Source organism: Equus quagga, chromosome 12, assembly GCF_021613505.1.
Source record: "Equus quagga isolate Etosha38 chromosome 12, UCLA_HA_Equagga_1.0, whole genome shotgun sequence".
Classification (NCBI taxonomy): domain Eukaryota; kingdom Metazoa; phylum Chordata; class Mammalia; order Perissodactyla; family Equidae; genus Equus; species Equus quagga.
The window spans coordinates 7,788,876-7,813,595 of NC_060278.1; the positions used below are offsets into that span (position 1 = coordinate 7,788,876).

Here is a 24,720-nt window from a genome sequence, read left to right on the forward strand (position 1 = left end):
ATGCTGTTGCTGATTAGGGAATAAGTTAGTTAAAAGTCTGCTCACCTAAAATAGTACCGACATGTCAAGTTTCCAGTGTTTTTCTCATCTTTGGTCTCTAATGACAATATGACAATGTTTCATGGAGTTTAACCACTGTAACAGTCATGACTATAAATAATTTTATTTTATTCTTTTATACACTTATTGGTCACCTATTACACAAAAAATGAAAAAGTAAGAAAAGAATGAAAGTCAGTTGTATTCATCAGTTCTTTTTGCGTTTTCTGCTAACAGTAGGAAAGCAAACATGGTTTTTTCAGAGTCCTCATGGCTCATTGACAGTGTCTATAGCCTCATTTTGTCCCTCCTTTCAAAAGTCACATCCTCCCATCACCCCCAACTGCCACCCTTCTAAGGATGAGCCAGAGAGTCTGCAGGTTAGAGCGCATTTCATGCTGATTCTCGTCATCCATTCATGGCCCTGGGTGGAGGTGGCCGCTGAGTGGAGCTGCCTTCTGCCATTCTACATGCTCCCTGCTTGTAAAAGGCTCCTTTTTAAGTAGGAGCCTTGTTACCATGGTTATGTCCAAATTAAAACCGCAATTTGAGTTTTTTAAATAAAAGTGTATATAGTGTTAGGGGCTTTATTTTTTTTATTAATTTTTGTTTGTTTGTTTGTTTTACCAACCCTTGACTTCACAGGCTTTGCTCTCTGTGCACGATACTGTGGCTCAGAAGAATTATGATCCTGTATTGCCTCCTATGCCTGATGACATTGATGATGAGGAAGACTCCGTAAAAATCATCCGTCTGGTCAAAAATAGAGAACCACTGGTGAGTTTTGGTCTGCACTTTGTGCTCAGATCTGAGTAGATATCATGATAAAGCCGAATCTGATGTCCCATACCATTTATTCCTCTTTTTAACATATGCTTCCTCTGTGTTCTCAAACTTTAAAATAAGTGGAACATTCGTGTTTGAAGACTACGATTTAGAAAAATGAAGCCAAATAAAATGACAGGCATTCTATTGGTTATAAATAGCAGTAATTTTTAAAATGTGACTTGTTGCCATTTATAAAAGAAAGCGTAACATGCACTAGTCACAGCTTATTTGTGTTATTTTTGAGCCACAAAATTTGTGGTCATTTGTTATGACAGCAATAGGAAAAGAATATAAAGTGTATCCATATTTGTATGGAACTACATTCAAAAGAAAAATAGATTTCATAATCTGGCAGTTAATTTTAAATATGTTGTGCCCCATTTATTCTAATTAAGACAATTTTGTGTTCTTAAAGCAAATAGCACTTGATAATACAGTAGTTGCTGGACACGATGTTATGTGCTTAATGTATGTCATATTTAATTCTCATAATTGGTATAATTTTTCTCTTTTTACAGACTAGGAAACTCATATTCATAGAGGTGAAGCATATTGCCCAAAGTGTCACAGCTAATGAGTGTAGAACCAGCATCCACAGTTGGCTCTTTAGCTTCAAATACCAGTTTTTTCTTCTGCACCATATTCTGTCTTTGTATTTTTCCATTTTTGTTGGTTTTTATCTTCTTGTTTCGTTTAAGGGCAACTTTGGTATATTGATAAATGCATTGGACACTCTTATGCAGAAAAATATACAGATAAGTTTGCATATTACATCTGGGGGTTTATTGAGCCCCTTGAAGCTCATCCATGGACATCCTAGGACTTCCTGTATTCCTGGTTTAATTTAGATTATAAATTCATGATTTTCGTCCGTGGTTGTAAGTCTATACTTGTAACCTAAATAGCTCTTAATTTTTATTATGGAGGTCATAGACTTAGTAAGAGTAGGTAGTAGTCATGGTGGATGTAGAAAGAGCTGTCCCAGGGGCCTGTCACCATAAAGTGACTCATTTTTGGTGGATTCTGGGCATCTGTCAGCAAGAAAGACGTTTTTGTTTTGATGAATTCAGCCTCTTAGGGAGATAATTGAAAGACTGTCTTGAGGAGGTCAGTAATTCATCACTAATTTCTTCGATCAGTTACGGTTTCCCCAGGAGCAATAGTGTTTGGTGTGTTGGTTTGGTAAGCTCCCATTGAAACAGTCCTCAGCAGCATTTGACTCCCATGCCTCCTGATCAAATAAGATCTTCAACCCATTTATCAAAGAAATTAGGCAGGTTCTGCATCAGGATTTCTTAAAAGTTTTAACTCGACCTACTGTAAATTAGTTTAAATTTAAAAAGAAATTGAATGAAGTATATAAAGTAATCTAAAGTTGTATTTATCATAGTTTGTTACTAAGTATATTATTTAGCTAATAAGCATATAACAACTGAAATAACTAGAGCTAACTTTGAGGTGATAACTCTTCATCTATTTGCCCTCTTTTGTTATAGTTTATATAATACGGTATATTTAAAATGAGCATCTGAACTAGGATAATGGCAAGAGCTACATATGTTAGATTTGATAGGACCTGGCAAATCTTTGGATATAAAGGGCAGGAGAAGAGAGGAAGTCAAAAATACCATGGGAGGTTTTATTTAGGTGACTAGAAGTACTCTCCATTCATTCAGCAAGAATGGAAGGAAATGCACGGGATAAAAATGACGAATTTCCTTATGGTTATACTGAGCCTGTGGGGCTATGCAGGTGCTAGGAGGAGGTTAAAAATTCAGGAAGGGGAACCAGGTAAATTTCTTTAAAAATTGGTTGAATTGCTAAGTTGTTTAAAAGAGGGATATGTGTCTTAAGCATGAGGATGTCTTCCAGGCTTGTAATATTTGTTTATCCAAGGGCTATCATATGCATATCTCAGAATTGTTCAGTTGCTTATTACTGTATCATGGGGTAATTTGGCAACTTAATAGCGTTTTCTTCGCCACTTCCCCCTAAATTTGGAGTGTTTAAAAATTTTAATACCATTTTATTTTATCCATAATTCCCCCATTCTGTTTATTTGCCCATTTTTACATGAGCTTTTAAATTTTTTCTCTCTGATTCTTAGTTATTTAAAAGTAAATTAGTAAAAGGTTTTTTCCCAAAACATATGCAGGTAACTTTTTTAAACTCTAGGTTTAGTTCCTATATGTAAGGCAATTTAAAGTAATTTTGAGTACTTTATTTTGAAACATTATTTTAATCAGTAATGCTTTGTCTTCTTCCTGTGAGCCACAATTTGATCTATGTTTTCTGTTCAGGGAGCTGTATTTTAAAAAATAAATAAAACTTCATATAGAAAAGAGAGCTTCTACTTGGGATGAAGAAATTCCCAAAATAATTTGTTGGGATTCCTAAAAAAGTATTAAGAGGGGCTGGCTAGTGGCATAGTGGTTGGGTTGTGTGCTCCACTTCAGCAGCCCGGGGTTCGGATCCCAGGCACAGACGTACACACTGTTCATCAAGCCATGCTGTGGTGGCGTCCCAAATACAGAATAGAGGAGGATTGGTACAGATCTTAGCTCAGGGACAATCTTCCTCACAGAAGAAAAAAAAGTATTAAGATTTTAAATGTTGTTTTAACATTGGAATATGAAGTCAAGTGAGGAGAATTACTTGTCTTGAACTTTTTGTCATCCAAATGTATAATTAGTGTCTTTAGTTTGACAATTATTGTAAAGTTTTGTTGTTAATGCCATCGAGTGGGTTCTGACTCCTAGTGACCCTGTGTACAGCAGAGCAGGACCCTGCCCTGTCTTTCTGCGCCGTCCTCTTACCTTCTGGCGCTCTATCAGACATGCTCTGCTGCTCTGCACAGGGTTTTCATGGCCAGTTCTTTCAGAAGGGGGTGGCCAAGTGCTTCTTCCTAATCTGTGTAGTCTGGAAGCTCCGCTGAAACCTGTCCACCATGGGTGACCCTGCTGGTATTTAAAATACTGGTGGTGGGGCTTTCAGAATCACAGCAACACGCAGCCACCACCGTACGACAACTGATGGACAGGTGGTGTGGTTCCCTGACTGGGACACGAACCTGGGCCAAGGCAGTGAGAATGCTGGATCTTAACCACTAGACCACCAGGGCTGGCTATTGCAAAGGTAAAGTAGGATTACTGGGTGAACAAATTAAACATTTAAAAAATACACTACCTAGAAAAAGTAGAAAATATTTATTTTCAATGAAATTATCATTTTACGTTTGTCAAATGTCATTTGTCAGTTTGGGCAAGTTATTGAAGGCACAAAACTGCCAAAGGGAAAAAAAACAGAAGCAAAAACCAAGAGAAGATCGAGTCAGAGGCCTCTTGAGTAGAATGAGTCCGGGTACTAAGAATCTAGCAAGTCAGTGGTCAGAAGATGTTTGGCAAATGATTCAAGAGGAAAGGACATGAGATTTAGTAACCAGGCGGTAGGTTTTCAGTGCTAAGAATGTAATTTTGTTTCTTAGACCTAGGTATAATGTGAAATGAATACCAAGCTTGCATTAGATGACCTCAGTGGGAGTTGTTATGGTGTCACTCATTTGCTCTATATCCTTAAAGCAGCAAGTCATTTAACATCTCAGCCTCAGGTTCCTTATCAGAAAATCGGGAGATCTGCTTCTTTGAGAGTGTTTTGAATATCAACTGAGATGGAATGTATTTGAAATGCTTTATAAGTTCTTAGGCATTATGCGAGCATTATATAAATGTTCCGTAGAATGATAAGGTGAAGCTGGATGACAGCTGTTTAAGGAGAGAATGGTTTCCTGGGAGAAGAGGCAGTGAACACAGATCATGAAGGTATTTGGCAATGGAAAGGAAAAAGGGGATAGTTGGAGCAGGGGGACGGATAAAAGAATTGAGAGAAGGAGAGAAAACCAGTGGTGAGGATGCGAGGAGCAGAGCTGTCCTTCCTCCCCTCTGAGTTTGGAGCAATTTATATCTGTTTTATCCAGGAGATTAATTTTTAGAAAAGCGTAAGAAAATTAGCAAGTGGATTATGATCCTAAATTTTCAGTGTTTCTCACATGAGTTGTCGTCTTGCGTCTTTTAGAACTGTGGCTCTCAAAGTTTGGTATTACAAGAATTACCTGAGGTGCTTACTGAAAATGCAGACTTCTGGGTCTCAACCCCAAAGGGTCTCCATCAGTGTTTTGGGTGGGACCTAGGAATCTAGATTTTTAAGAAATGTCTCAGATTCCCTCAATGAAAATGTTTGGTAGACCATACTTTGAAAACACTTGTTGCAAAGGCTAAGCCTGAAATCAACTGTGCTACCTGCTTAAGAAGGTCTTACAATAGTCTTGTAGGAGATACAGTTTTTATTGAAGGAGACATGATACCCCAATCTTAGCAGTCCTTTTTTATAAACCATTTTACAGAAGTAACAAGAAAAATCTAACCAGAATTTTGATTTCTCAGTCTAACCTGAAGTTCTCTATACTCTTTTTTTTGTCAAAGTCACATAGAATAGATTCAAAACAATTATATAGGAAAATATGGAAGTATTAAAACATTAGATTCAATTTTAATTCATTTTGCATTTGCAGACTATGCCATAGGACGGTCAACTTTTGTATAATATGACGTGTAATGTGCTCTATTGAGTTTTGATCTTATTTTCATGCAGGTACATTGCACTAGAAATACACCAAGGAACTGTGATAAAAGAGGTTGGGAAAGCAATATGGAAATAGAAATCCTTAAGAATGAAGGAATCAAAAAGAAGATTGATTCTCAGGTCCAAAGTTTACCCTGCAAGGATAGGTAGACTCAGAGATAGCAAGCATATTCTGTTTCAGGGTACTTATCTATAACAGAATAACCCTTAAGTGTTGGAGTGCTATTCTTTATCTACACATTCTGAAAATGATTTCATCCAGCGTATGGCTTTAAAAATCATCTATGTGCCCGTGACTCCCAGGGCTATTTCTCTTCCAGATCTTTCTTCTGATCTTTAAGTTTGTATGTACATCTGTCTACTTGATGTGTCCGTTTGGATGTCTAATAGACGTCTCAGTCTTCACATATCTGAAAGAAAACTAATCTTTGTCGCCAAATCTGTTACACCCATTGGATTCCCCCTCTCAGTTGATGACAATCCCATCTTTCCAGTGCTCAGCCAAAAACCATAGAGTTAATCTTGGATACTTCTCTCTCTTTCACATCCCATTTCCAATCCTTTGGGAAACCCTTTTGGCTCTGCCAGTAACATATCCAGAGCACTTTTTATCTCCTCCTGCCCATCAGATCCAAGCCCTCATCCTCTTTCCCCTAGATTATTATAACAGCCTCCTATTTGTTTCTTTGCTCTAGCCCCTGCACTCTTTTAACACAGTAGGTGGAGTGATCCATTTAGATTATGTCATTCCTGCTGTTCAGGTTCTCCCTATTTCTTTCAGAATAAAATCCAGAGTCTTCACAATGGCCTACAAAGCTCTACATGCTCTGCCTCCCTGTTACCATCTGACCTCACCTCCCACTGCTTTTCACCGTTTACTCCAGCCATACTGGCTTCTTTGGTCTTCCTTGATCCCTCCATTCACAGCCCCACCTCAGCACCTTTACGCCAGCTGTTTCTTCTATTCTTTCTCTTTGACTAACTCCTTCATCTCCTTCCAGTCATTCTTTACACATATGTCGTCTTCTCAGTGAGGCCTGTGTCTTCACGTTGTCTTCCCTCACGTTGTCTACCTGTCCTGGCACTCTTGATCTTTCTTACCCCGGTGTACTGCCTCCCATCCCCATAGTGTTTACTGCCTTCTAACATACTATCTAATATATCTAATTATTTCATCTTTTGTCTGTCTTCCCTCTTAGAATGTAAGCTCCATGAGGGGGCAGAAATGTTTGGGTTTTTTCCACCAATGTATTATAGGCCCTTCGAACAGAACCAGGCCCATAGTAGGTTCTCAATGAACATTTGTCAACTTCATTGAATCACAGAATAAGTCAAAGGGACTAACATTAAACACAATAAACTGGATGGTCCTGTTCTGAAAAACAGTACAATCCATAATGGAGAAAGGGATTTGTTCCAGTTACTTAATTTTGTGTTATAAACTATCCCCAAATGTTGTGGCTAAAACAATAATATATTATTATCTCTCACAGTTTTGGAGGCTGATAGGCTCTGTTGGCTAGTTCCTACTTAGTCCCTCACATGTCCAGTTAGATGGTGGCTGAGGCTGGTGTCATTTGAGGTCTCCTTCATTCCCATGACTAATGCCTGGGCGGGGTGGCTGATGAAGCATCTCTTTTTCCAAGTGGCATCTCCACTTGGCTAGCTTGGGCTTTCTTCTAGTGTGGCAGCAGTCATGATTTCTTACACGGTGGCTAACTTCCCATAGAGCAGGTGTTTCAAGAGGCCCAGGTGGCAGCTACAAGACTTCCCATGGCCTTAAATGCCTGAGAACCATTTTTACCACTTGATATGGGAATCTGGCATGCACATCCAAAGAGGGAAGGAATTGATGATCTCCATCATGGAGACAAGTTACCACAAGGATAATGAACTTAGAAACTTACGGGTAAAAGGTTATGGAAAGATACAGGATAAGCAGTATTAAATGATAATTAAGATTAAGAATAGCAATTCTGATCTGTTTTCCTTAGACAAGTCCTGACTTTACTGCACACTAGTTGTCTGATCTTAGACAAATTATAACCATTTGGGATCCAATTTCTTATCTATAAAATAGATAAGTAATCTTAAATTAGATTACTAGACCCTTCTGCCATTAGGCATACTTTGGTGGGAAAATTTGAGACACATTTTCAAGGAAAATGAAAGTTGATCTAATCACATGAATTAGTTTGTTAAGAATATTCATTTCCACTCATCTTGACTACAAGTTAACTGTTTAAATAAAAGCAAAAAATACCAGTAATTGGTGAATCTAAGGTTTTTATGACTATGGAGATATGCTCATTCAAGTCTTTGGCCTTGAAAGCATGCATAGGTGATGAAAAATTCTACAAAATCATCCTATCAATTATTTAACTTTTTTACTATTATTCGATATGTATCTGATAGCTATCATATATAAAATATACTTATTACAAATGGACTCCTAATTTTGTGTACCTATCTATTTTTTAATGATATAAATGTGTTTATTAACAAACATGAGAAAAATTCCACTTTCTTCTTTGGAGTGGAGTCTGCCACCACCGAATGTGCATCATTTTAGCCATGTGACGCAATGCAGGGATGGCTTGTCTCTATCAATGCCAATCTTGGAAAGAAAGTCATGAAAAGGCGTTCAAAGTAACCATTTGTGCCTGATGTTCTTACAAAGCAGCATTCATTTAATTTACTTCTGAACATCCATAAATGAATTTCTGAATTCTTTTTGAAATTGTTTCCTAAATTTATGCCAAAATGTTAGTTCTATTTGTACTAGGTACAATCCTAGTACATAAAAACCTTGGAATGACAGATCTTTCTTCCATTAGTTTATCTGTGCCTTGGATAAGAAATATAAGTAATTTTTTGAAGTTCTCATTTTTTTTCTTTCTGATTACCACTGAATTCCTTTACTGGAATAGTGTACTAGAAGGATCACTGAATTAAAGCCAGATGACCTGAGTTCTAGTTTTGTAATTTATATAATCTTTTTCTGTTAAGCTCCTCTATGTAGTCTGCCTTCTTTTGAGGTATTATCAGGATAAAATGAAATGAGGAAATGCTCTAAAAGGGTAAAAACAAATAGTATTCAAATACAAGGTATTATAATGGATAGAAGATATTTGTACTTTCCATAGTTTTGAAGAGGTTAAAGATTTCAAAAACCTTTAAATTGTGCTGCAAACCTTAGATGATATGTATGTTAGAAAATTCTGTACCTAGTATTGAGTATTTATAAGACAAAGGGCATGATGTCTTTTCCTCCTGCCTCATTCCTTTAATTGTTTGTAGTTGTTGTTTTCACTTTTTCCAGATGAATGTCCTTATTTCTGCCTTCCTGTTGCTACCGCTACAGACATTTACCCACAAATACTTTTCTTTTTCTTAAAAGGGAGCTACCATTAAGAAGGATGAGCAGACAGGGGCCATCGTTGTGGCTAGAATCATGAGAGGAGGAGCTGCCGACAGAAGTGGTATGAGTTTAATTGTTAAGCGGATATAGACAAGTCATGTTGCTTTTTATGTGTCACATTTCCAATATGCAGTTAAGAGTATAGCAGTCTTTTGATATAATACAGCAAAACATGTAATAAGATTTTTTTTTCGGTTTTGAAATGTGGGAACCTATTTAAATAAATGATAAATAAATTGCACTCTGCTTTACGATCTTGGTTTACATGGGCTTCCAGAGTTATATTCAGTCTTGTTTCAGTGTTTCCGATTTGAAAAATATTACTAAAAGCATGCAATGCTTTTTAAAAATTAAAATTCTTATATAAGATGAAAATAATGTACATTTCTAGATGAAGACCAAGATGCTGTTGTCATTTTTTTGCCAGCATTGTTACGTTGAGTCTTTGATTTCTTGCTACGTAGAGGCACAGAATCTGAAACCTGAGAAGTGGGAAGGTCTCCTTTGCAATCCTCAAATCTCTTCAGGGAACCTAACAATGTTTTCAGTGTGGAAACAATTGTGAATTACAGTTTCTGTTGTACGTAACACTGCTAATTTACCAAATTTGCTATTTCTCAGGTCTTATTCATGTTGGTGATGAACTTAGGGAAGTGAATGGGATACCAGTTGAGGATAAAAGGCCTGAAGAAGTAATTCAGATTTTGGTAAGCTGACAATTTATTTTCAAATTGCAATGAAAATGAAATTGAATCGCTATATCTCAGACTTAGTGATGACTACAGGATTTGGATTTTGCCGTCCAGAGTTCAAATCCGAACTCCATTGCAGGTCTCTATATGTCCTTGGAAAATACCTTCACCTTTTAATTGCCTCAGTGTTTTCATTTACAAAATGAGAATAATAAGAGGTAAATATCTCACTGGAGTGTTTGGAGAATTAAGTGAGCTCATGTATGTGAAGAGGTTATGGCAAGGTCTGTCCCAAATTAAATACTTAATAGATGGCATCCACGCTGTTGTTGGTGATGCGTTTATCTTTCTCTTTCCAGTGACATAGCCAGGCTGTAGGCTTTGCTTTCTAGGTATATAAAATAGTGAAATTAATTTAGATGTCTTTTGAAAGCTAAAATAGAATGAAATTATTTTTTTCCTTGACAATGTTAATTCTTTGGTTCATTTGTAAGGATAAATTGAAGAGACTGTCCCTGTGACAAATGAAAACATACTATACAGGAATGAAAAGGGAGTTTAGTATCTCAAAACAGATCTCAGTATGTATCAAAATTTGTATATGGTTAAGATGGCATTTTAAAACAGTGGGAAAACAAGTCATTTCATAAATCCTATTGGATTAATTGATGATTCACTTAGAAAAAAAGTCAGTTCCTGTTTTACACTACACGGAAAAATAAATCCCAACTAATTTAATATTTAAGTTTAAAAAAGTCACAGAAAATAAAGCAAGACTTTTTAACTTTGATGTAAAATTCAAATAGAAAAATAACTAGAATTGAAAACTTTCTATATGGAAAAAGATGCCATACATAAAATAAAATACAAATGAGATTGTAGGAAAAATATTTTCAATATATGATAGAAAGCTATATTTTAATGTATAGAGAATTCATAAAAATCAATAAGAATATTTACAGGAAAATTGGCAAAGCATATGCACAGACAGTTAACAAGAGTAAACATGATGACTGAAAAATATTGGAATGGTGGGGATTTAAAAGCTTGATAATGCCTAGGGTTAGTCAGATTACAGGGAAATAGATATGGTTATATGCTTTTGGTAGTAGGATAAATTAATAGAACTTTTTGAGATAGCTGTCTGAAACTATCAAAATTTTAAATTTGCAAACCCCTTAATCAAGAAATTCAATTGTTGGGGGCCAGCCCAGTGGCATAGCCCTTAAGTTGTGCGCTCTGCTTTGGTGGTCCAGGGTTTGCCTGTTCAGATCCTGGGCACAGATCTATGCACTGGTTATCAAGCCATGCTGTGGCAGGCGTCCCACATAAGAAATAGAGGAGGATGGGCACACATGTTAGTTCAGGGCCACTCTTCCTCAAAAAAAAAAAAAAGAAAGAAAAGAAATTCAATTGTTGGAAATTAACCCTAAGGAAATAATTTGGCAAATTTGTATAAACAAGATGTTTTTAAAATATTTAGAAACTATCAAGAAGGTTGCATTGATTCAGTAATCATTCATCCACATGATGGATTGCTGTGACACAATCACAATGGCTGATAGACCTATATGACTTAATAAGAACAGTAAGACAGTCTTGCGTCACTTGCAGTGGGATACGTTCTGAGAACTGTGTCGTGCGAACATCATAGAGTGACTTACACAAACTTAGATGGTATAGCCGACTACACACTTAGGCTATATGGTACTCATCTTATGGGACCACCACCATATATGCGGTCCGTCGTTGACCTAAATGTCTTTTTATGTGGTGCAACTATACTAATAATTGCTTACAGAGCCCTTAATGATACTGTTCTGAGGGCTTTACGTACATTAAAACACACACACAAACTAGAAGAATGGACAGGGGTTATAGAGAAGACGTTTACTGTCTCTCTGCCTGTGCACTTCAGTATTACATGAATTCTCAATAAGAGTTAGGAGTTACTTGAGTCTCTGTGCGGTGCTGGAGCTGCCTCCTTATGCTTTCAAGAGCTGATCCTATGCAACTCTTCCCAACCTGGCTTCCAGTGACCTCACACTGGCAAATTGAAACTGGCTGTGATGGGAGTATGTATACCATGGAAACTGGCAAATGATACAAATCCAGGGCTTTTATACAAACTGCAGTCCTGGTTTACCAGCACCCCTGGTAGTGAGCCTCAGAGAGATCGACCCATTCTTCTCTCTTCCTCTCTCTGCCTCACTCTCTCCTTCTCCCTTTCCTCTCCCTTTCTCCCTTTCCCCCACAATCCCCTGCATTCCTCTTAAACGTGTGCCAGATATTTAGTGCTTTCATAGAACTTATTCACTGTAGTTTGGCAGAGGTAACATATTAAGAAATAATTGTGTACGTAACTATTTAGATATGGTTATGATAAATGCTGAAAACGGAGATGACATGAGAGTGTCTTAAAGGGACGTCTGCTCTTGTCTGAGATAGCAAAGAATTGTGGGTATTGTCATTGCTTGTTTTAATTAAATTAGAATTGATGCTCCATCTTTTCATTAATCTATTACATTTGGTATTTTTCTCACTAACCAGAATATAATAGAGCTTAATGTTCCTCGTTAATTTTTCTGATAAACATTGCAACTAATTGAATCATGCATCTATAAGTACATTACTGATAGTATAGATATTTCATTCCTAAAAACATGCATGCTGATACTTAACTGTCTGAAGCTTGCATATTATCTGATCTATCCGTTTAATGTTGTCTGTATAAGGCACTGTGCATATTCCGTGTTTCTATTTTGAAGTAACTCAACGTGGATGGTAATATATTCATCGGCATTTTCGAAGTGCACAGGAGGTAAAAGTGGATTTAGTGATTAATGTTTTTTAACTTATTTGACAAACTTTAGTGCTTTCTCACGTTACAGGAATTTCTACAAAAATAGTTTCCTCAGTTTAGTTTATCTAAGAGTGGAAACCTCAAGCTTGTAAATTTTCAGAATCATTTCGTTTTCTACCTATTTTGCCTTCTTTCTCCTTGGCTCTAGAAGTTTTCTTATAACTCTTTCTTTCCTCTGATATCAGGCTCAGTCCCTGGGAGCAATTACATTTAAGATTATACCTAGCATCAAGGAGGAGACACCATCGAAAGAAGGCAAGGTAATGATTACTTAAAAACCTTTTCTGTGGGAGGTACTAATGTTTTTCCATCTGCTATGCATCCTCTTTGTCACAAGAAGTTTCTTATTTTTGAAAAATTCTTCTTAAATCAGAGTTAGAAAAATGTTAGCCATTTCACATTTATTTTTTGTATTTATTCATTTTAAATGAAACTTTCTTCCAGATGTTTATCAAAGCCCTCTTTGACTATGACCCTAATGAGGATAAAGCCATTCCATGTAAGGAAGCTGGGCTTGCTTTCAAAAAGGGAGATATTCTTCAGATTATGAGCCAAGATGATGCAACGTGGTGGCAAGCGAAGCATGAAGGCGATGCCAATCCCAGAGCAGGCTTGATCCCTTCAAAGCATTTCCAGGAAAGGTGAGCTACTGGCGCATCTTAATGGCCTTTCTTCAACTGACCTTTTGTTCTCTGCAAAATATCAGTCCAGCATATCTCTGATAAAATAAGAACTAAAACCTTGCCTTAGAATCCTTTATCCCTCAGGTTTGGATTTCTGTTTTGTCTAACTAAATATGAATAATGACCAAAAATAATATGACAGTCCCAGGTCAAATTTGGTTTTTGTTATGAAGCAAGTGGAAAATAGCACATTAATATCTGAAACTGCATTGATGTGAAAGATGGAAAAAAAAGAAGGGTGATTTTGAAGTGGGGATAATTTATAGGAATTTGAAAGTAGACGATTTATTTCTTCATTTGAATAGATTACATTGTGTTCATTTTCCCCCTAACTTTCCATTTTTGTTTTAAGACATTTACTGTTTTGGTGTTATATTAATCTTGGACGTGTACTGAAAATTGACAGTCATATTGACCTTCTTTTCCCCCAGGAGATTGGCTCTGAGACGACCAGAAATATTGGTTCAGCCCCTAAAAGTTTCCAACAGGAAATCATGTAAGTTTGTTCATAAGAATGCAGAGTAACCAAACCTTGCTGCTTATTTTTGACTATTAAAGCAGGTGTTTGTGGTAGAACGAGAGGTCGTTACCTTGTGATCGCTTTTGAATCATTATTTCACAGGAACCAAACAAATAAATTCATAGTAGGAATATTACTGTGAATCTTTTGAAGAAAGGTGTGTTGGGGTCGTTTATAAGAAACCCATGACTCACTCGTTAAGAAAATAACTAATAACTACTACTCTCTTTAATTTCTAAATTTAGGTATTTTATAAATGTAACCTAAAATGCAACTCTTATTTCCCAACAGCCAGGAGGTTTGGGTAAGATATTTCTTGGTAAAGATTAGGGGGTGAAAAATTCACCACTTTCTTGGGCACAAAAGCAATTTTGCCCAAGAATAGTTGCTCTTATTTTTCTTACTTCCTTTCTTATCCAGAAATCATAGTAACTCTGACCTTTACCCTGTCTGTTTGGAGTTATTACCACACTAGAGTAAAAGAAAATGACTCAGAAATAGGATGACGTAGGCTTACTGAAAAAGATAGTGTGGATTTAGGTGCTTTTTTTTTCAAGCTACCCTTCTCTCAGCTTTTCTTTTCTTCCCACCTCCTACCTCTCTCAAGTCCCCATCCCCAAAATTTCCTGCTTCATCTCCTCTAAATGTTTCATGGGTCTAGGTATTTTAAGAGAAAAAAAAGAGTGCCCTTTGTTTTCAGCATAGAAATCGTACATTAAAAGGCGAAATGAGCAAATAAATGGTCCTGGAATTTTACACCAACATCTGTTTTTAGTATTGTTGCATTTTTCACATCTCCTGTTATTTCTGTCAGTTTGTAGAAGCTTATAGCCCAGGAATTACCTTATAAGAGAGCCAAACTGCAGTCGGGCATAAATCTGCCAAGCAAGCAGATACTCAGGGGGAGCACTGATTCAAAAGCCTGCGTGCTCTTGCTCCATTCAGTCTGAGCAGAAGGAAAAAACACTTGTTGTAGAATGCCACATATATTGTGACATTGGAAAGCTTAAAGTTTAACCAGACCATTGCATTGTTTTTGAGTGTGATGAATTTTCCCTGGCCACTCATCCCGCTGAAAGGAACTTCGAGGCATCCACCTGACTTGTTCTTTAAGGGATTTTTAAATTTGGGGCCTGCATATTTCTGATATGTTTGGTGCATGTGGGATAAAATGTGTGTAACCTGACAATGAAATAAATGTGATTCTACTTGAATTTGAACCCATACTCAAATTTGTTTGAGTCTTAGGCAACTAAGAAATGTATAATTTGATATAATTATGAATTTTCATTTATTTAAAAATTTTGATAAATTGATGTGTTTCTTTAAAGAACTATAGAAAGTGCATAAATTGTCTTTTTCATAGCTCTCCCCAAACTGGTTTCAGTATAAATGTGTGTGAATGTGGGGGTAGGGGGAGGTGTGTAGAAGTCTTAATTGTAAGGGAGGCTTTTTGTCTGTTAATTTGCACTGTCTCTTTTATATATTAATACTTCAGTATTTGAATCTGAGAAATATTTGTTCCAAGATTTATCTTTACTGAAATGTCCTCATTTGGATGTTTTAGTATTTCTTTTTTTCTTTCTTTTTCTGCCTCTTGAACACCATTTAGAAATATTTACTGATTTTACTTCTTTCACCCTTTCTTTCTTCCTTCCTTTTTTCCTTTTCTCTCTGTCTCTTGTTTTTTCACTAGATTTTGATTCACTGAGAGATGTATTGTTTGTTCTCATATATAGCTATTCATTATTTTTAAATAAAGATAAGCCTGGTCAAAATTATCCAAATTAAATCACTAATGTATAGTAGCTATGGCCTTATTCAGAGAGAGAGTACATTTCTATGAAAATTAAAATTTCATAGAAATTTTCATAATTAATGAAAATGAGTGTCTTTATTCTCTAAGAATTGAAATTCCATTTGAAAGTTCTTTGAATTTCTCATAAACCCCTGAAGCCCAAAATTATGTAAAAATCTTTGTCCTGGTTCTAAACATTTTTAAAGGCATTTAAAAGCACTTGGGTGTGTTTGATAGTGGTTCTTTACATAGCTGAATCTTAGGAAGCCTGTCTGACTCAGTACTTCCTGGACTTCAGCATTCGGTGCTTAGATTCTTAGAATAAGGCATTCATGTTATCTTGCTCTCTGCTAAATTATTGAATAATTCGATGAAAAAAATCAGCAAGTTGATATAAAAGCTTTTATTTTTATGACTTTGAATAATAATTCATAGAATAGATTTTAAGAAAAATTTCTGATTTAATGTAAAATTTCTAAAAGAAGAAAAATTGGTGTTTATAAATTTATGAAAAAAATACTCATGTTGATAAAAATTTCTGCACTAAATTTTACTGCACTTAAAACCTAGGAAGATATTGTTGAGCACTGATTTTAGAATAATGACTAGTCAGGTAACAATATATATCAAATTAGCCAGTTAACCTTTTTCACAAAGTGATTGCTTGTATTACTATGATTTTACTCTTTATTTGATTCTCGGTGTACATCATAACTAAAGTTTGCATGAAGGAAAAGTTCATGGAAGATGGCTCTGGAACTATAGGGGTTCAGCTAATGTCAGCAGAGAAGTCAGAAAGGAAGAGAGAAGCCCAGTGCTGTTATCTTTGCATTTATATTTGTGCTAGAGCCCTGGCTCCTGGCTCCACGGTCAATCAGGAGCTGTGATAACACGGACCTCTTCAGGCTTAAAAGCTAGCATCCTTATGCAAAACTCTCAGTGTGGGTGGTATTCATCTTTGATGCTTGGTTATTTCCTCCCCTTAAGAATCTTGGTGTATCTAATACATATCCAGAAAATAGGCTTCTCAAACAAAATAATTTGCCTCTTAAAATTAAACATTCCTAAAAACTAAAATATGAACTCTTAAAGCTAAAACATCCCTAAATCTTAGAAGCTTGATATAAAGATTCATCTCTTCCTCCTCTTCTTCATTCTTTTTTGGAAGAATAGCTTATCCAACAAAGAAATTTATGGATAATAGAATTTTGTGTTCCCTCACCGCCCCCCCATCTAATGATAGGTTCTCACCTAATGGATTTGTATTAGTAATACAGAAAGAAGAGCAGACCTAGAAGTCTGATAGGTTTTCTTTGATATGACCAACTTTTAGATTATTACATGAAAGACACAGGTTAAGTGTTTTGGAAATGAATGAGTGTATCTTATGTCTCAAGTAGCATATAGGTGTAGTTTTCATGACAGACACTTGGCAGCTTGCAATTCTTGTGTCAATATAATTTAAAGTACTCTGATTTTCTACCAAAAGCTTATTTTTTATAATTCATTTGCATATATAAAGCAGCATAATGTCACCTAACCTTGAGAAAGAAATAGGAATTTCTTTGACTACTTGAAATAGTGTTTGTTCCCTTTCTATTGAAATCAAAGTATATGTTAAAAATTGTCTTCCTAATAGTGTAGACATTAATTAACTTTAACTTTGATAGGATGTAATTTGTATTTAAATTCAGGCTACATGGTATTCAGAAAAGACTGTTATTCATATAGAGTATTTTACAGCAGAATAGTCAAGTATAATATTTATTCACTGTGCTTAGTTTCCTATTTTAGTTATCGAAGTATAAACACCTGAAAACTTCTATTACTGCTGATGAAATAATGTCAATATAAAGGTTTCTTTTATGGGGCCTGCCTGGTGGCGCAGCAGTTAAGTTCGCAGGTTCCACTTCAGTGGCCCGGGGTTCGCTGGTTCGGATCCCAGGTGTGGACATGGCACCACCTGGCAAGCCATGCTGTGGTAGGCGTCCCACATATAAAGTAGAGGAAGATGGGCATGGATGTTAGCTCAGGGCTAATCTTCCTCAAAAAAAAAAAAAAGAATAAAGGTTTCCTTTACAAAATAGCTCTTAGAGAATTCTTATAATAAAAAATGCAAAACTGTATAATTTATTGACCTTTTAAAGATTAGAAGATAAAAACACAAAATATTTTATTTTAGAGTTTGTTTTAACCAATTGTGATTGTTATCATGTGGGTAAAAAAGAAAAAATTTAACTTCAGCCGAAGAGTGTCCATTCAAACAGGATGTAACCAAGTTCATTTTCAAAGATAACCATTTTGTGGGTTGAAGATCACAATCTACCAACAACAGAGTTTAAACATTGAGTCAACGAATGAATTCACTCTACGTGGTACCGATAATTTGGAAGGCCAAACATTTGAGAGTAATGTCTGTAACCTTACTCTTCGGGTTGTTGTAATGCAAGTTTTCAAAGTGACTAAGCTCCTTCCTCCTGGCATCTTAAATAATGTTTACTTAGTGTGTTCACACTTAAAGTTAATTCAGAAATCAACAGATCGCTTGTGTTCTTACTTTAAATTTGTATATCTAAAACTTTGTCAGACATTTTCTTTATATTGGTGGGATTTTGTGTAAACCAGATCAACGTGGGGTTTTAAGAAATACTGAAAGTATTGTTTTTTCCCTGATACTTACTGCTGCTCTTTGGGAGGTGCTGGAGTTCAGAGTTTGTGTGGAAAGAGGCACAGATGAGCTAGGCTGTAAACTGTGCATCTGATTGTTTTCGTCCTGATGCGGTTGAGGTGAGGGTCTTTCTAACTGTTACAGCTCACCTTTTGTCTCGGTGAGCTATGTTCTCCTTACATACGTGAAGATGTTGCTTCTAAAACACTATCAGGGTATGTGCTTTTAGCTTTCCCATAGGAAGGGTTCTGAGCCATAATGTCTCTTGCCTTTTGTCCTGGGGACCCAATGCTATCAGGTAAGAAAGAGTTGATTAACAGTTAAGAATCTAGTCCGTGTCATGGTTTATTGCAGACTTGGGGAGATTGCAGTGGGGGCAGAGCGGGTACAAGAGAGCGGTGTCTAGGGTGGAGGTTTAACTTTGCCCCTGTGAATAATATCACATCTATATAGTCACAGTTTCTCCACTTGTCAAGAGTATCAGACGTGTCCCAGTCAGAGTAACATCCAGCAGCATGGGAAGGTTCCTCCTGCCCTTTGTGCAGAGCTCATCAAATGGTCTTCACAAGACCCTTTCTACTCCGTTCTCTGAAGACAGCCAAGTTACTCTTGGTGACCTCGTTGGCCTCTTCTCTGTGAGTTTTATCATCTTCCCATCCTGCCGTTCCGTGCTTGCAGATGAGAGAGTGGACTCTGATGAGGTTGGAAGAGCAGATGGCTCTCCCTCTGCTCTGCTGTTGGGAGAAGCACTTGAGAGCAGCAAGAGGCTGGTGTGGTGGGAGTAGACAGGGAGCCTGAAAGAAACTTGCCATTTCCCTTGACTTCTTCCCCAACTTGTATTTTCTAGCTTAAGGTTCGAGTAATTAAAAAGTGATTTTGGTGTGATAGTATAGCATGGTAGTTAAAAACTCAGACTCTGGGAGCCAGACCACATGGGTCTAAATCTCGGTTTTACCACTTAGGAGTGCTTCATTTCTCTGTACTTCTGATTTCCCGTCTGTAAAATGGAGATAATAGTACTGACTTCATAGAGTTGTTGGAGAATTAAATGTCTGTGCATTTCATCTGCATAAACAATGCCTTACCATAGTAAGAATCATGCAATTATCTCAGCTCTCGTCTGAGGTAAACTTTTCATGTAGTTTTCCTCTTTATTCAAACTTGCCAAATCTGAGGAAATGTATCCCTTTGCTTTTCCTGCTGGAGAAGCGTGATTCTATTCAGCACGATTCTTGCTATTGGACATGTATGTGTGTGTTATATTATGCTAAAAATACCATTCTCTTCTTACTTAAGAATTGCATGGAGGAAATAGTCTTTTGAGAATTTATGCTGCATATTCATGGCCTTTTATTAGAATATGAAGTACACATATACCATATGTAATTTAAATTACAGATGTTTATTTTTATTTTGGGTTGGCTTTGGTGTTTTAGTTATTTTGTGCGTGGGGCATGGTTTTTCTATCACCTGATTTACACGACATTGAGTATTTAATCAAGAGTGCAGTGCTCCGTCTGTCCCATTGTTCCCCTCAGAAAGTACACTCTCAGATGTTTAACAATCTGCTTTATGGCAGTGGCTGAGATTGCAGATGGATCAGCCTTAAACATTGCTCCGTAACTTCCACCATGCCTAGATGCTCGCCTTGGCTAACCAATATCACATAATTTATTGTTTGTTTTCTAATAATTTGTTTTAGATGCACATGGCATTTCAGAGCTACCAAGAAATGAGTATAAACTCACAAGTTGGATATCTCATAATATGAGCTGGAATAATAATGATTTGCTTGTCATTTTTGCTAATACTGTTCAAATATAACCAATACAGTTGGAGAACCCATAGGTATTTGAAAAGTAAAAATACAGCAGTCCACACTTCTCCTAAGTGTTTTCTTTGACTGCCTGCCATTCTGTAGTTTGATGGGATAAGAGAGCAAGAACCCTTCTGATCAGTCCTATTCGCTCTAAGAGGTCGTGTAGTGAAATATGTTCTACCTTCACTCCGGGTTAGATTTTGCTTCTGTTAAATTGCCAGTTCTTTTCCACCCTTAACTGAAGATGAGTCTCCCAGATCATAGTTAACTCTGAAATCGCTCACCTGTTAGTAACTTAAAAATTGTTTAGGATTACTTTTTAAAATACCTTTCATCGAATATTATAGACAGAATGAAAATAAAAGGTTCTGCCTGACCCCTCATTTCATATGTATAAAAGTGGGTATTTGTCAGGATATTGTTAAATTTACAGGATATTTAGACATTTAAGGGCCACATTGGTTGTTTCTAAAATGTTTTTTTCTTTTCACTGTTTTTATCATGAAATATCCTAGGTGTTGAACAGACAGATTAATTTAAAAACAGAACTGTTCTGTGAAAATAAATATAATCCCATTATTAAAGGTATTATTTTGAAAAATACAAATTTTTTTGGTTCTTTTTTCTCATTTACATATTTAATAAGCTGTATGAAGACTTTGTGTTTTTACTGCTTAAGTGTATACATTCTTTTTAGACCAAGACTATTGTGCAGTCTATAATGGAGTTTTTTATAAGTTCTATTTACTTCTTGACTAATAATTTTGACTATTTAAAATACATTTGTTTTTTTCCTTTGGCTTTTCTAAGATGAGGAAACAGTTGAGTGTGGTAGGTGGATTTTTTTTCCCTTGGATGCAACATCTTCCTACTTTATTTGTATTTTCTGCACATTTAATCATTTCCTTTCTCGTTTTCTTTGTGCTTCTCAGAGGAAATTAAAGGTACTTGTATAAAAGTTTCCCTGCATAGTCTAGTAATTTTATTTAGTGCACATATGTGTAGGATTAAATTGAATATAGCAAGCAGTTTATAAAAGGTTATCATGCATCCAAACTTCCACCTTGACATTACGGTACCAAAAATCGTGGTTGGACTTGGTTTTAGAAAGAGAGGTACTTTTTGCTTCATTTAGCAGAAATACAGAAAGTAATCTGAAATAGTACACTGTTTTTATCTCTGTCAGTAGTCTTAAATAAAGGTAAATGAAGAAAGCAACGTTATTCAGACACACTGACAGACTTACTTTAACTAAGGATTGGGAGAATCTTTGCTGTTGATTTCTGCACAGGCTGTGCTGTTAGTTCCAGAGGTGTATTTATGTGAAGATTAGAGGCCTAACATAATAAATACTCCACTACCTAAATTTAAGTATTTAAGATATGTAGAACCCAGTATTCATTTAATTCCTAGAAATAATTAATAGCACCTTGTTCATTTTAAAATGTTTTCATCTGTTCATTTTTAAACAACAAAATAAAAATAGAAATATTTTGCCGTATTCCTTCCCAGCACAGAATCTCTTCCTATCAAAAGAAAGGATGTATCTTAATCTTAACCTTTCTGTCTAATCCAGTGAGCCAAAATAAGTGCTGTATTTTAACTATTATCAAAGAGCCTAATTTATAAAAATAAATTTACTTTGGGGATCTAGTGTTGTAATTTTCTAAACTGTGAAAGTATGAACAACTCAGGCAAGCCTTTTATAATTTTTTTGGAACTGCATCAAGAAACCTCCGAAGGAGTGTGTAAAAAGAATTGCATGATGTTTCAAAATATCACTTTATACTTAAATATAAAACAAAATGTTTTATGTTTAAGAGCAGCATCGTGAGGGCTGTTTATGTTGTGCTTTACCTAATTGTTTTAAGTAATTTATTTTTTGCATCTGTGGCTGGGCTTCTAACTGTTCTGCTTTATTTCTTGGCTTTTGTTCTGTATGCTTTTACACTCCATCCAGAAGATGCTGAATATGCTGGTAACAACAGTGGAACCTATCTAGGTGAGCACTTGGTCATGGAAGCGGATTTCTTTCTTTTTTTTCGCTTTCTTCAAAACCATTATATTGTTTTATCTTAAATTAGAATATTTGCATTAGCATGCTCTAATATTCAGTGGGGGGTGTAGCATGAATCTTTATGTTAAACAGGCTCAGTGGGTTGGACACAAAGGAATGAACTTTCCTGATGCTGTATTTTTGTAAACAATTATATATTTTTAATAGAGGATGAAGAAGCATCTATTTGTGCTAAGTAACTTTACTCCAATAACAGTATTAGAGTAAAATTTTCTAAATTATCTGATTAGCTGTGAATTCTTCAAGGCTTCTAAATCATTTTTTTCTTCCTAAATAACTTTTTGGTTATGTTTTCCAGTGATTTATTATTCCCTTAACACCCCCCTGAATAACCAGTGACTCAACAGCCCCATTGACCGAAAAGCCCCAAATATAAGTAAGCTTTATGATTAACTTGCTAATCTGTATTGGAAGGAAAAGTTTACAATTTGGAGATGCCAAGGGATATTATAAACAGAAGCCAAGATATCCAGAAATCACTAAAGGCATCAGAATTATCTTCATCTACATTTCACATTAGACCTTTCCCGCCTTTGCCAGTATTGGCACACTGACAAGTTCTCTGCTTTCCATGGTGAGAGGTGATAGTGTAGAAACACAGTTTTAGCTTCAACCTCCTTATTTTCAGATTTATATTTATGTTTATGATAATACCTTTTGGTTATTGAAGAAATGTGCCAGATATTTTATTTGATATTTAATATAATCTCTAAAACTGAGAGATGGGTGGTATTTTATCGACTTTACAAAAAGGAAACTGAGGCTCAGAAAGTTTACAGGATTAACCTGAGGACCTAAAGACTGTAAATGGGCGTCCTGGTTTCAGATCCACATCTGTGTAGATATATCACCTGTACTCTACCTTTACCATATGCTGCCCTCTAGTTTTTTATTCTACATAACAAACGCGAAACTGTACAGAAATATAGAGTATTCCATTTTTTAGGCTAAAGAAACTCTAATTTACTTAAGAATTCGATGATCAGAGAGAGGTTAACATTTCAGTCATACTTTACGCATTTCATGGCAGTACTGTGTGCCAGATACTCTGTATATCAATTAGCACCTCTCCTTACCTCCTCAGAAACTGCAGTGGCTTAAGACAGCAAGCATTTATTATTCTCCTGGTTCTGTGGTCAGCTGGGCAGTTCTGGACTATGTCAGCTTGGCGAATCTTTACAGTCTGGGGGTTTGGCTGGGGTCTGGTTGGTCTGGGGGACTGGGGTGCTTAGCTGGGCAAAGTTGTCTTTGTTTTGCGTAGCTTTTCACCCACCAGTGAGCTAGCCCATATAGTGGTCTCAGGGTTTCGGAGGGCAACACAGGAAAGCAATCTCCAGTGTGTAAGTGCTGTTGAAGTCTTTGCTCATATCACTTCTGCTCATGACCCATTGGCCAAAACAAGTTTCATGGCCAGGCTGAAGTCAGTGTGGGAGGAGACTACCTGAGAGCTTGGAGACAGGGAGATGTGAAAAGATGGGCGGCCATTGCTGTAAGCTTCTACCTCTGTCAAAAACAGAGCGGTACCTATTCTCCCTGACCTTAAGGGCTTATACTTGGTCCATTAGATGGTGAGTGTATATCCAGCCAGGGAATAACTGTGGGAGTATCTGATGAGTGTCACATAGGATGCTGTAATTCAGAAGGGAGGATGATCACCTCAGCCTGAGGCAGTGAGGGGCTCTGTCCCACCAGAGATACATCAGAACAGGCACCAAGGGTTAGGTGGGACTACTAGGGAGGATGAAGGTAGAAGCAACAGCATGGAGAGAGGTGACTGTTGCAGAACACAAAGCACTTTTAAGTTTGGGTGATATGTGGATGACAGGGCTGGAAATTTAGTGTGACATTTGATAACGTGAGATCTTCAATGTCAGGCTAAGTAATTTACGTATTTATTAAAGTTTTGCCTGATTTTTGTACTCACATTGTTCTTTGGATAAAATTTTATCCAAAGAACAAAATATGAGTTTTTAATCTGTGTCTCTTATAGCATATAGGAGTTTTGTAAAACTAATATTTAATCAGTAGGTAGAAATCGAAGTCCAGAAGCACAGGTGATCGGCAAGATGAGTTTCTTTAGAGAGCTCAAAGAAAATGAATTCTGATAAATGTCTTTGGATCTGGCAACTTGAAGTCACTGACAACATCTTAGAAACAACTTTACTGGAAGCCAAATTGCAAGGTATCAAGGAGTAACAAAGTTGACAGAGAAGGAAAGATAGCAATTGAGTTAAAGGCGATTTTTATAGTTGAGGGTAGGAGTGTTTTAGTGTGAGAGGATAATAGGATCAGTTACGTAGACAGAAGTGATGGAATTGATGGTAAAGGACTGAATATCTGAGATAGGGAGTAATTGGTTGAACAAAGGCCCAAAGCAGGCCAAACTGGATGGAATTAAGACCACAGGAGTGCTTTAGAGAAGAGAGATTGGCATTAACGGGTGAAGTTATACATGCAGATACTCCACGAGCCGCTACAGTTATTTCTTTGGAAAAGTCAGAGGGTGCTTCCAAGAGACCACTCTCCATCACCCAGTTACAGATGCAAATAGGGCACATGGGAATATCATGAATCATATAATAATTCATGTCAGATGGGTGGCTCACAGACACTCTTGAGGCTGTGTTTAGACAAAAGATAGATTTTTGTTAGACCCACAAATTTGAGAAATTTC

At 36.4% G+C, this 24,720-nt stretch overlaps 1 protein-coding gene across 2 annotated transcripts in view; it reads left to right on the plus strand.

The window, feature by feature from the left end:
• MPP7 (MAGUK p55 scaffold protein 7) overlaps window positions 1-24,720 on the plus strand; it is a 241,481-nt gene that overhangs the window by 165,009 nt on the left and 51,752 nt on the right. For both annotated transcript variants that reach the window (XM_046678620.1, XM_046678621.1), the window contains exons 6-11: window positions 685-816; window positions 8,906-8,987; window positions 9,548-9,633; window positions 12,667-12,741; window positions 12,926-13,122; window positions 13,596-13,660. In XM_046678620.1, the coding sequence (XP_046534576.1) occupies window positions 685-816; window positions 8,906-8,987; window positions 9,548-9,633; window positions 12,667-12,741; window positions 12,926-13,122; window positions 13,596-13,660 (637 nt within the window). The remainder of the gene's footprint in view (window positions 1-684; window positions 817-8,905; window positions 8,988-9,547; window positions 9,634-12,666; window positions 12,742-12,925; window positions 13,123-13,595; window positions 13,661-24,720) is intronic.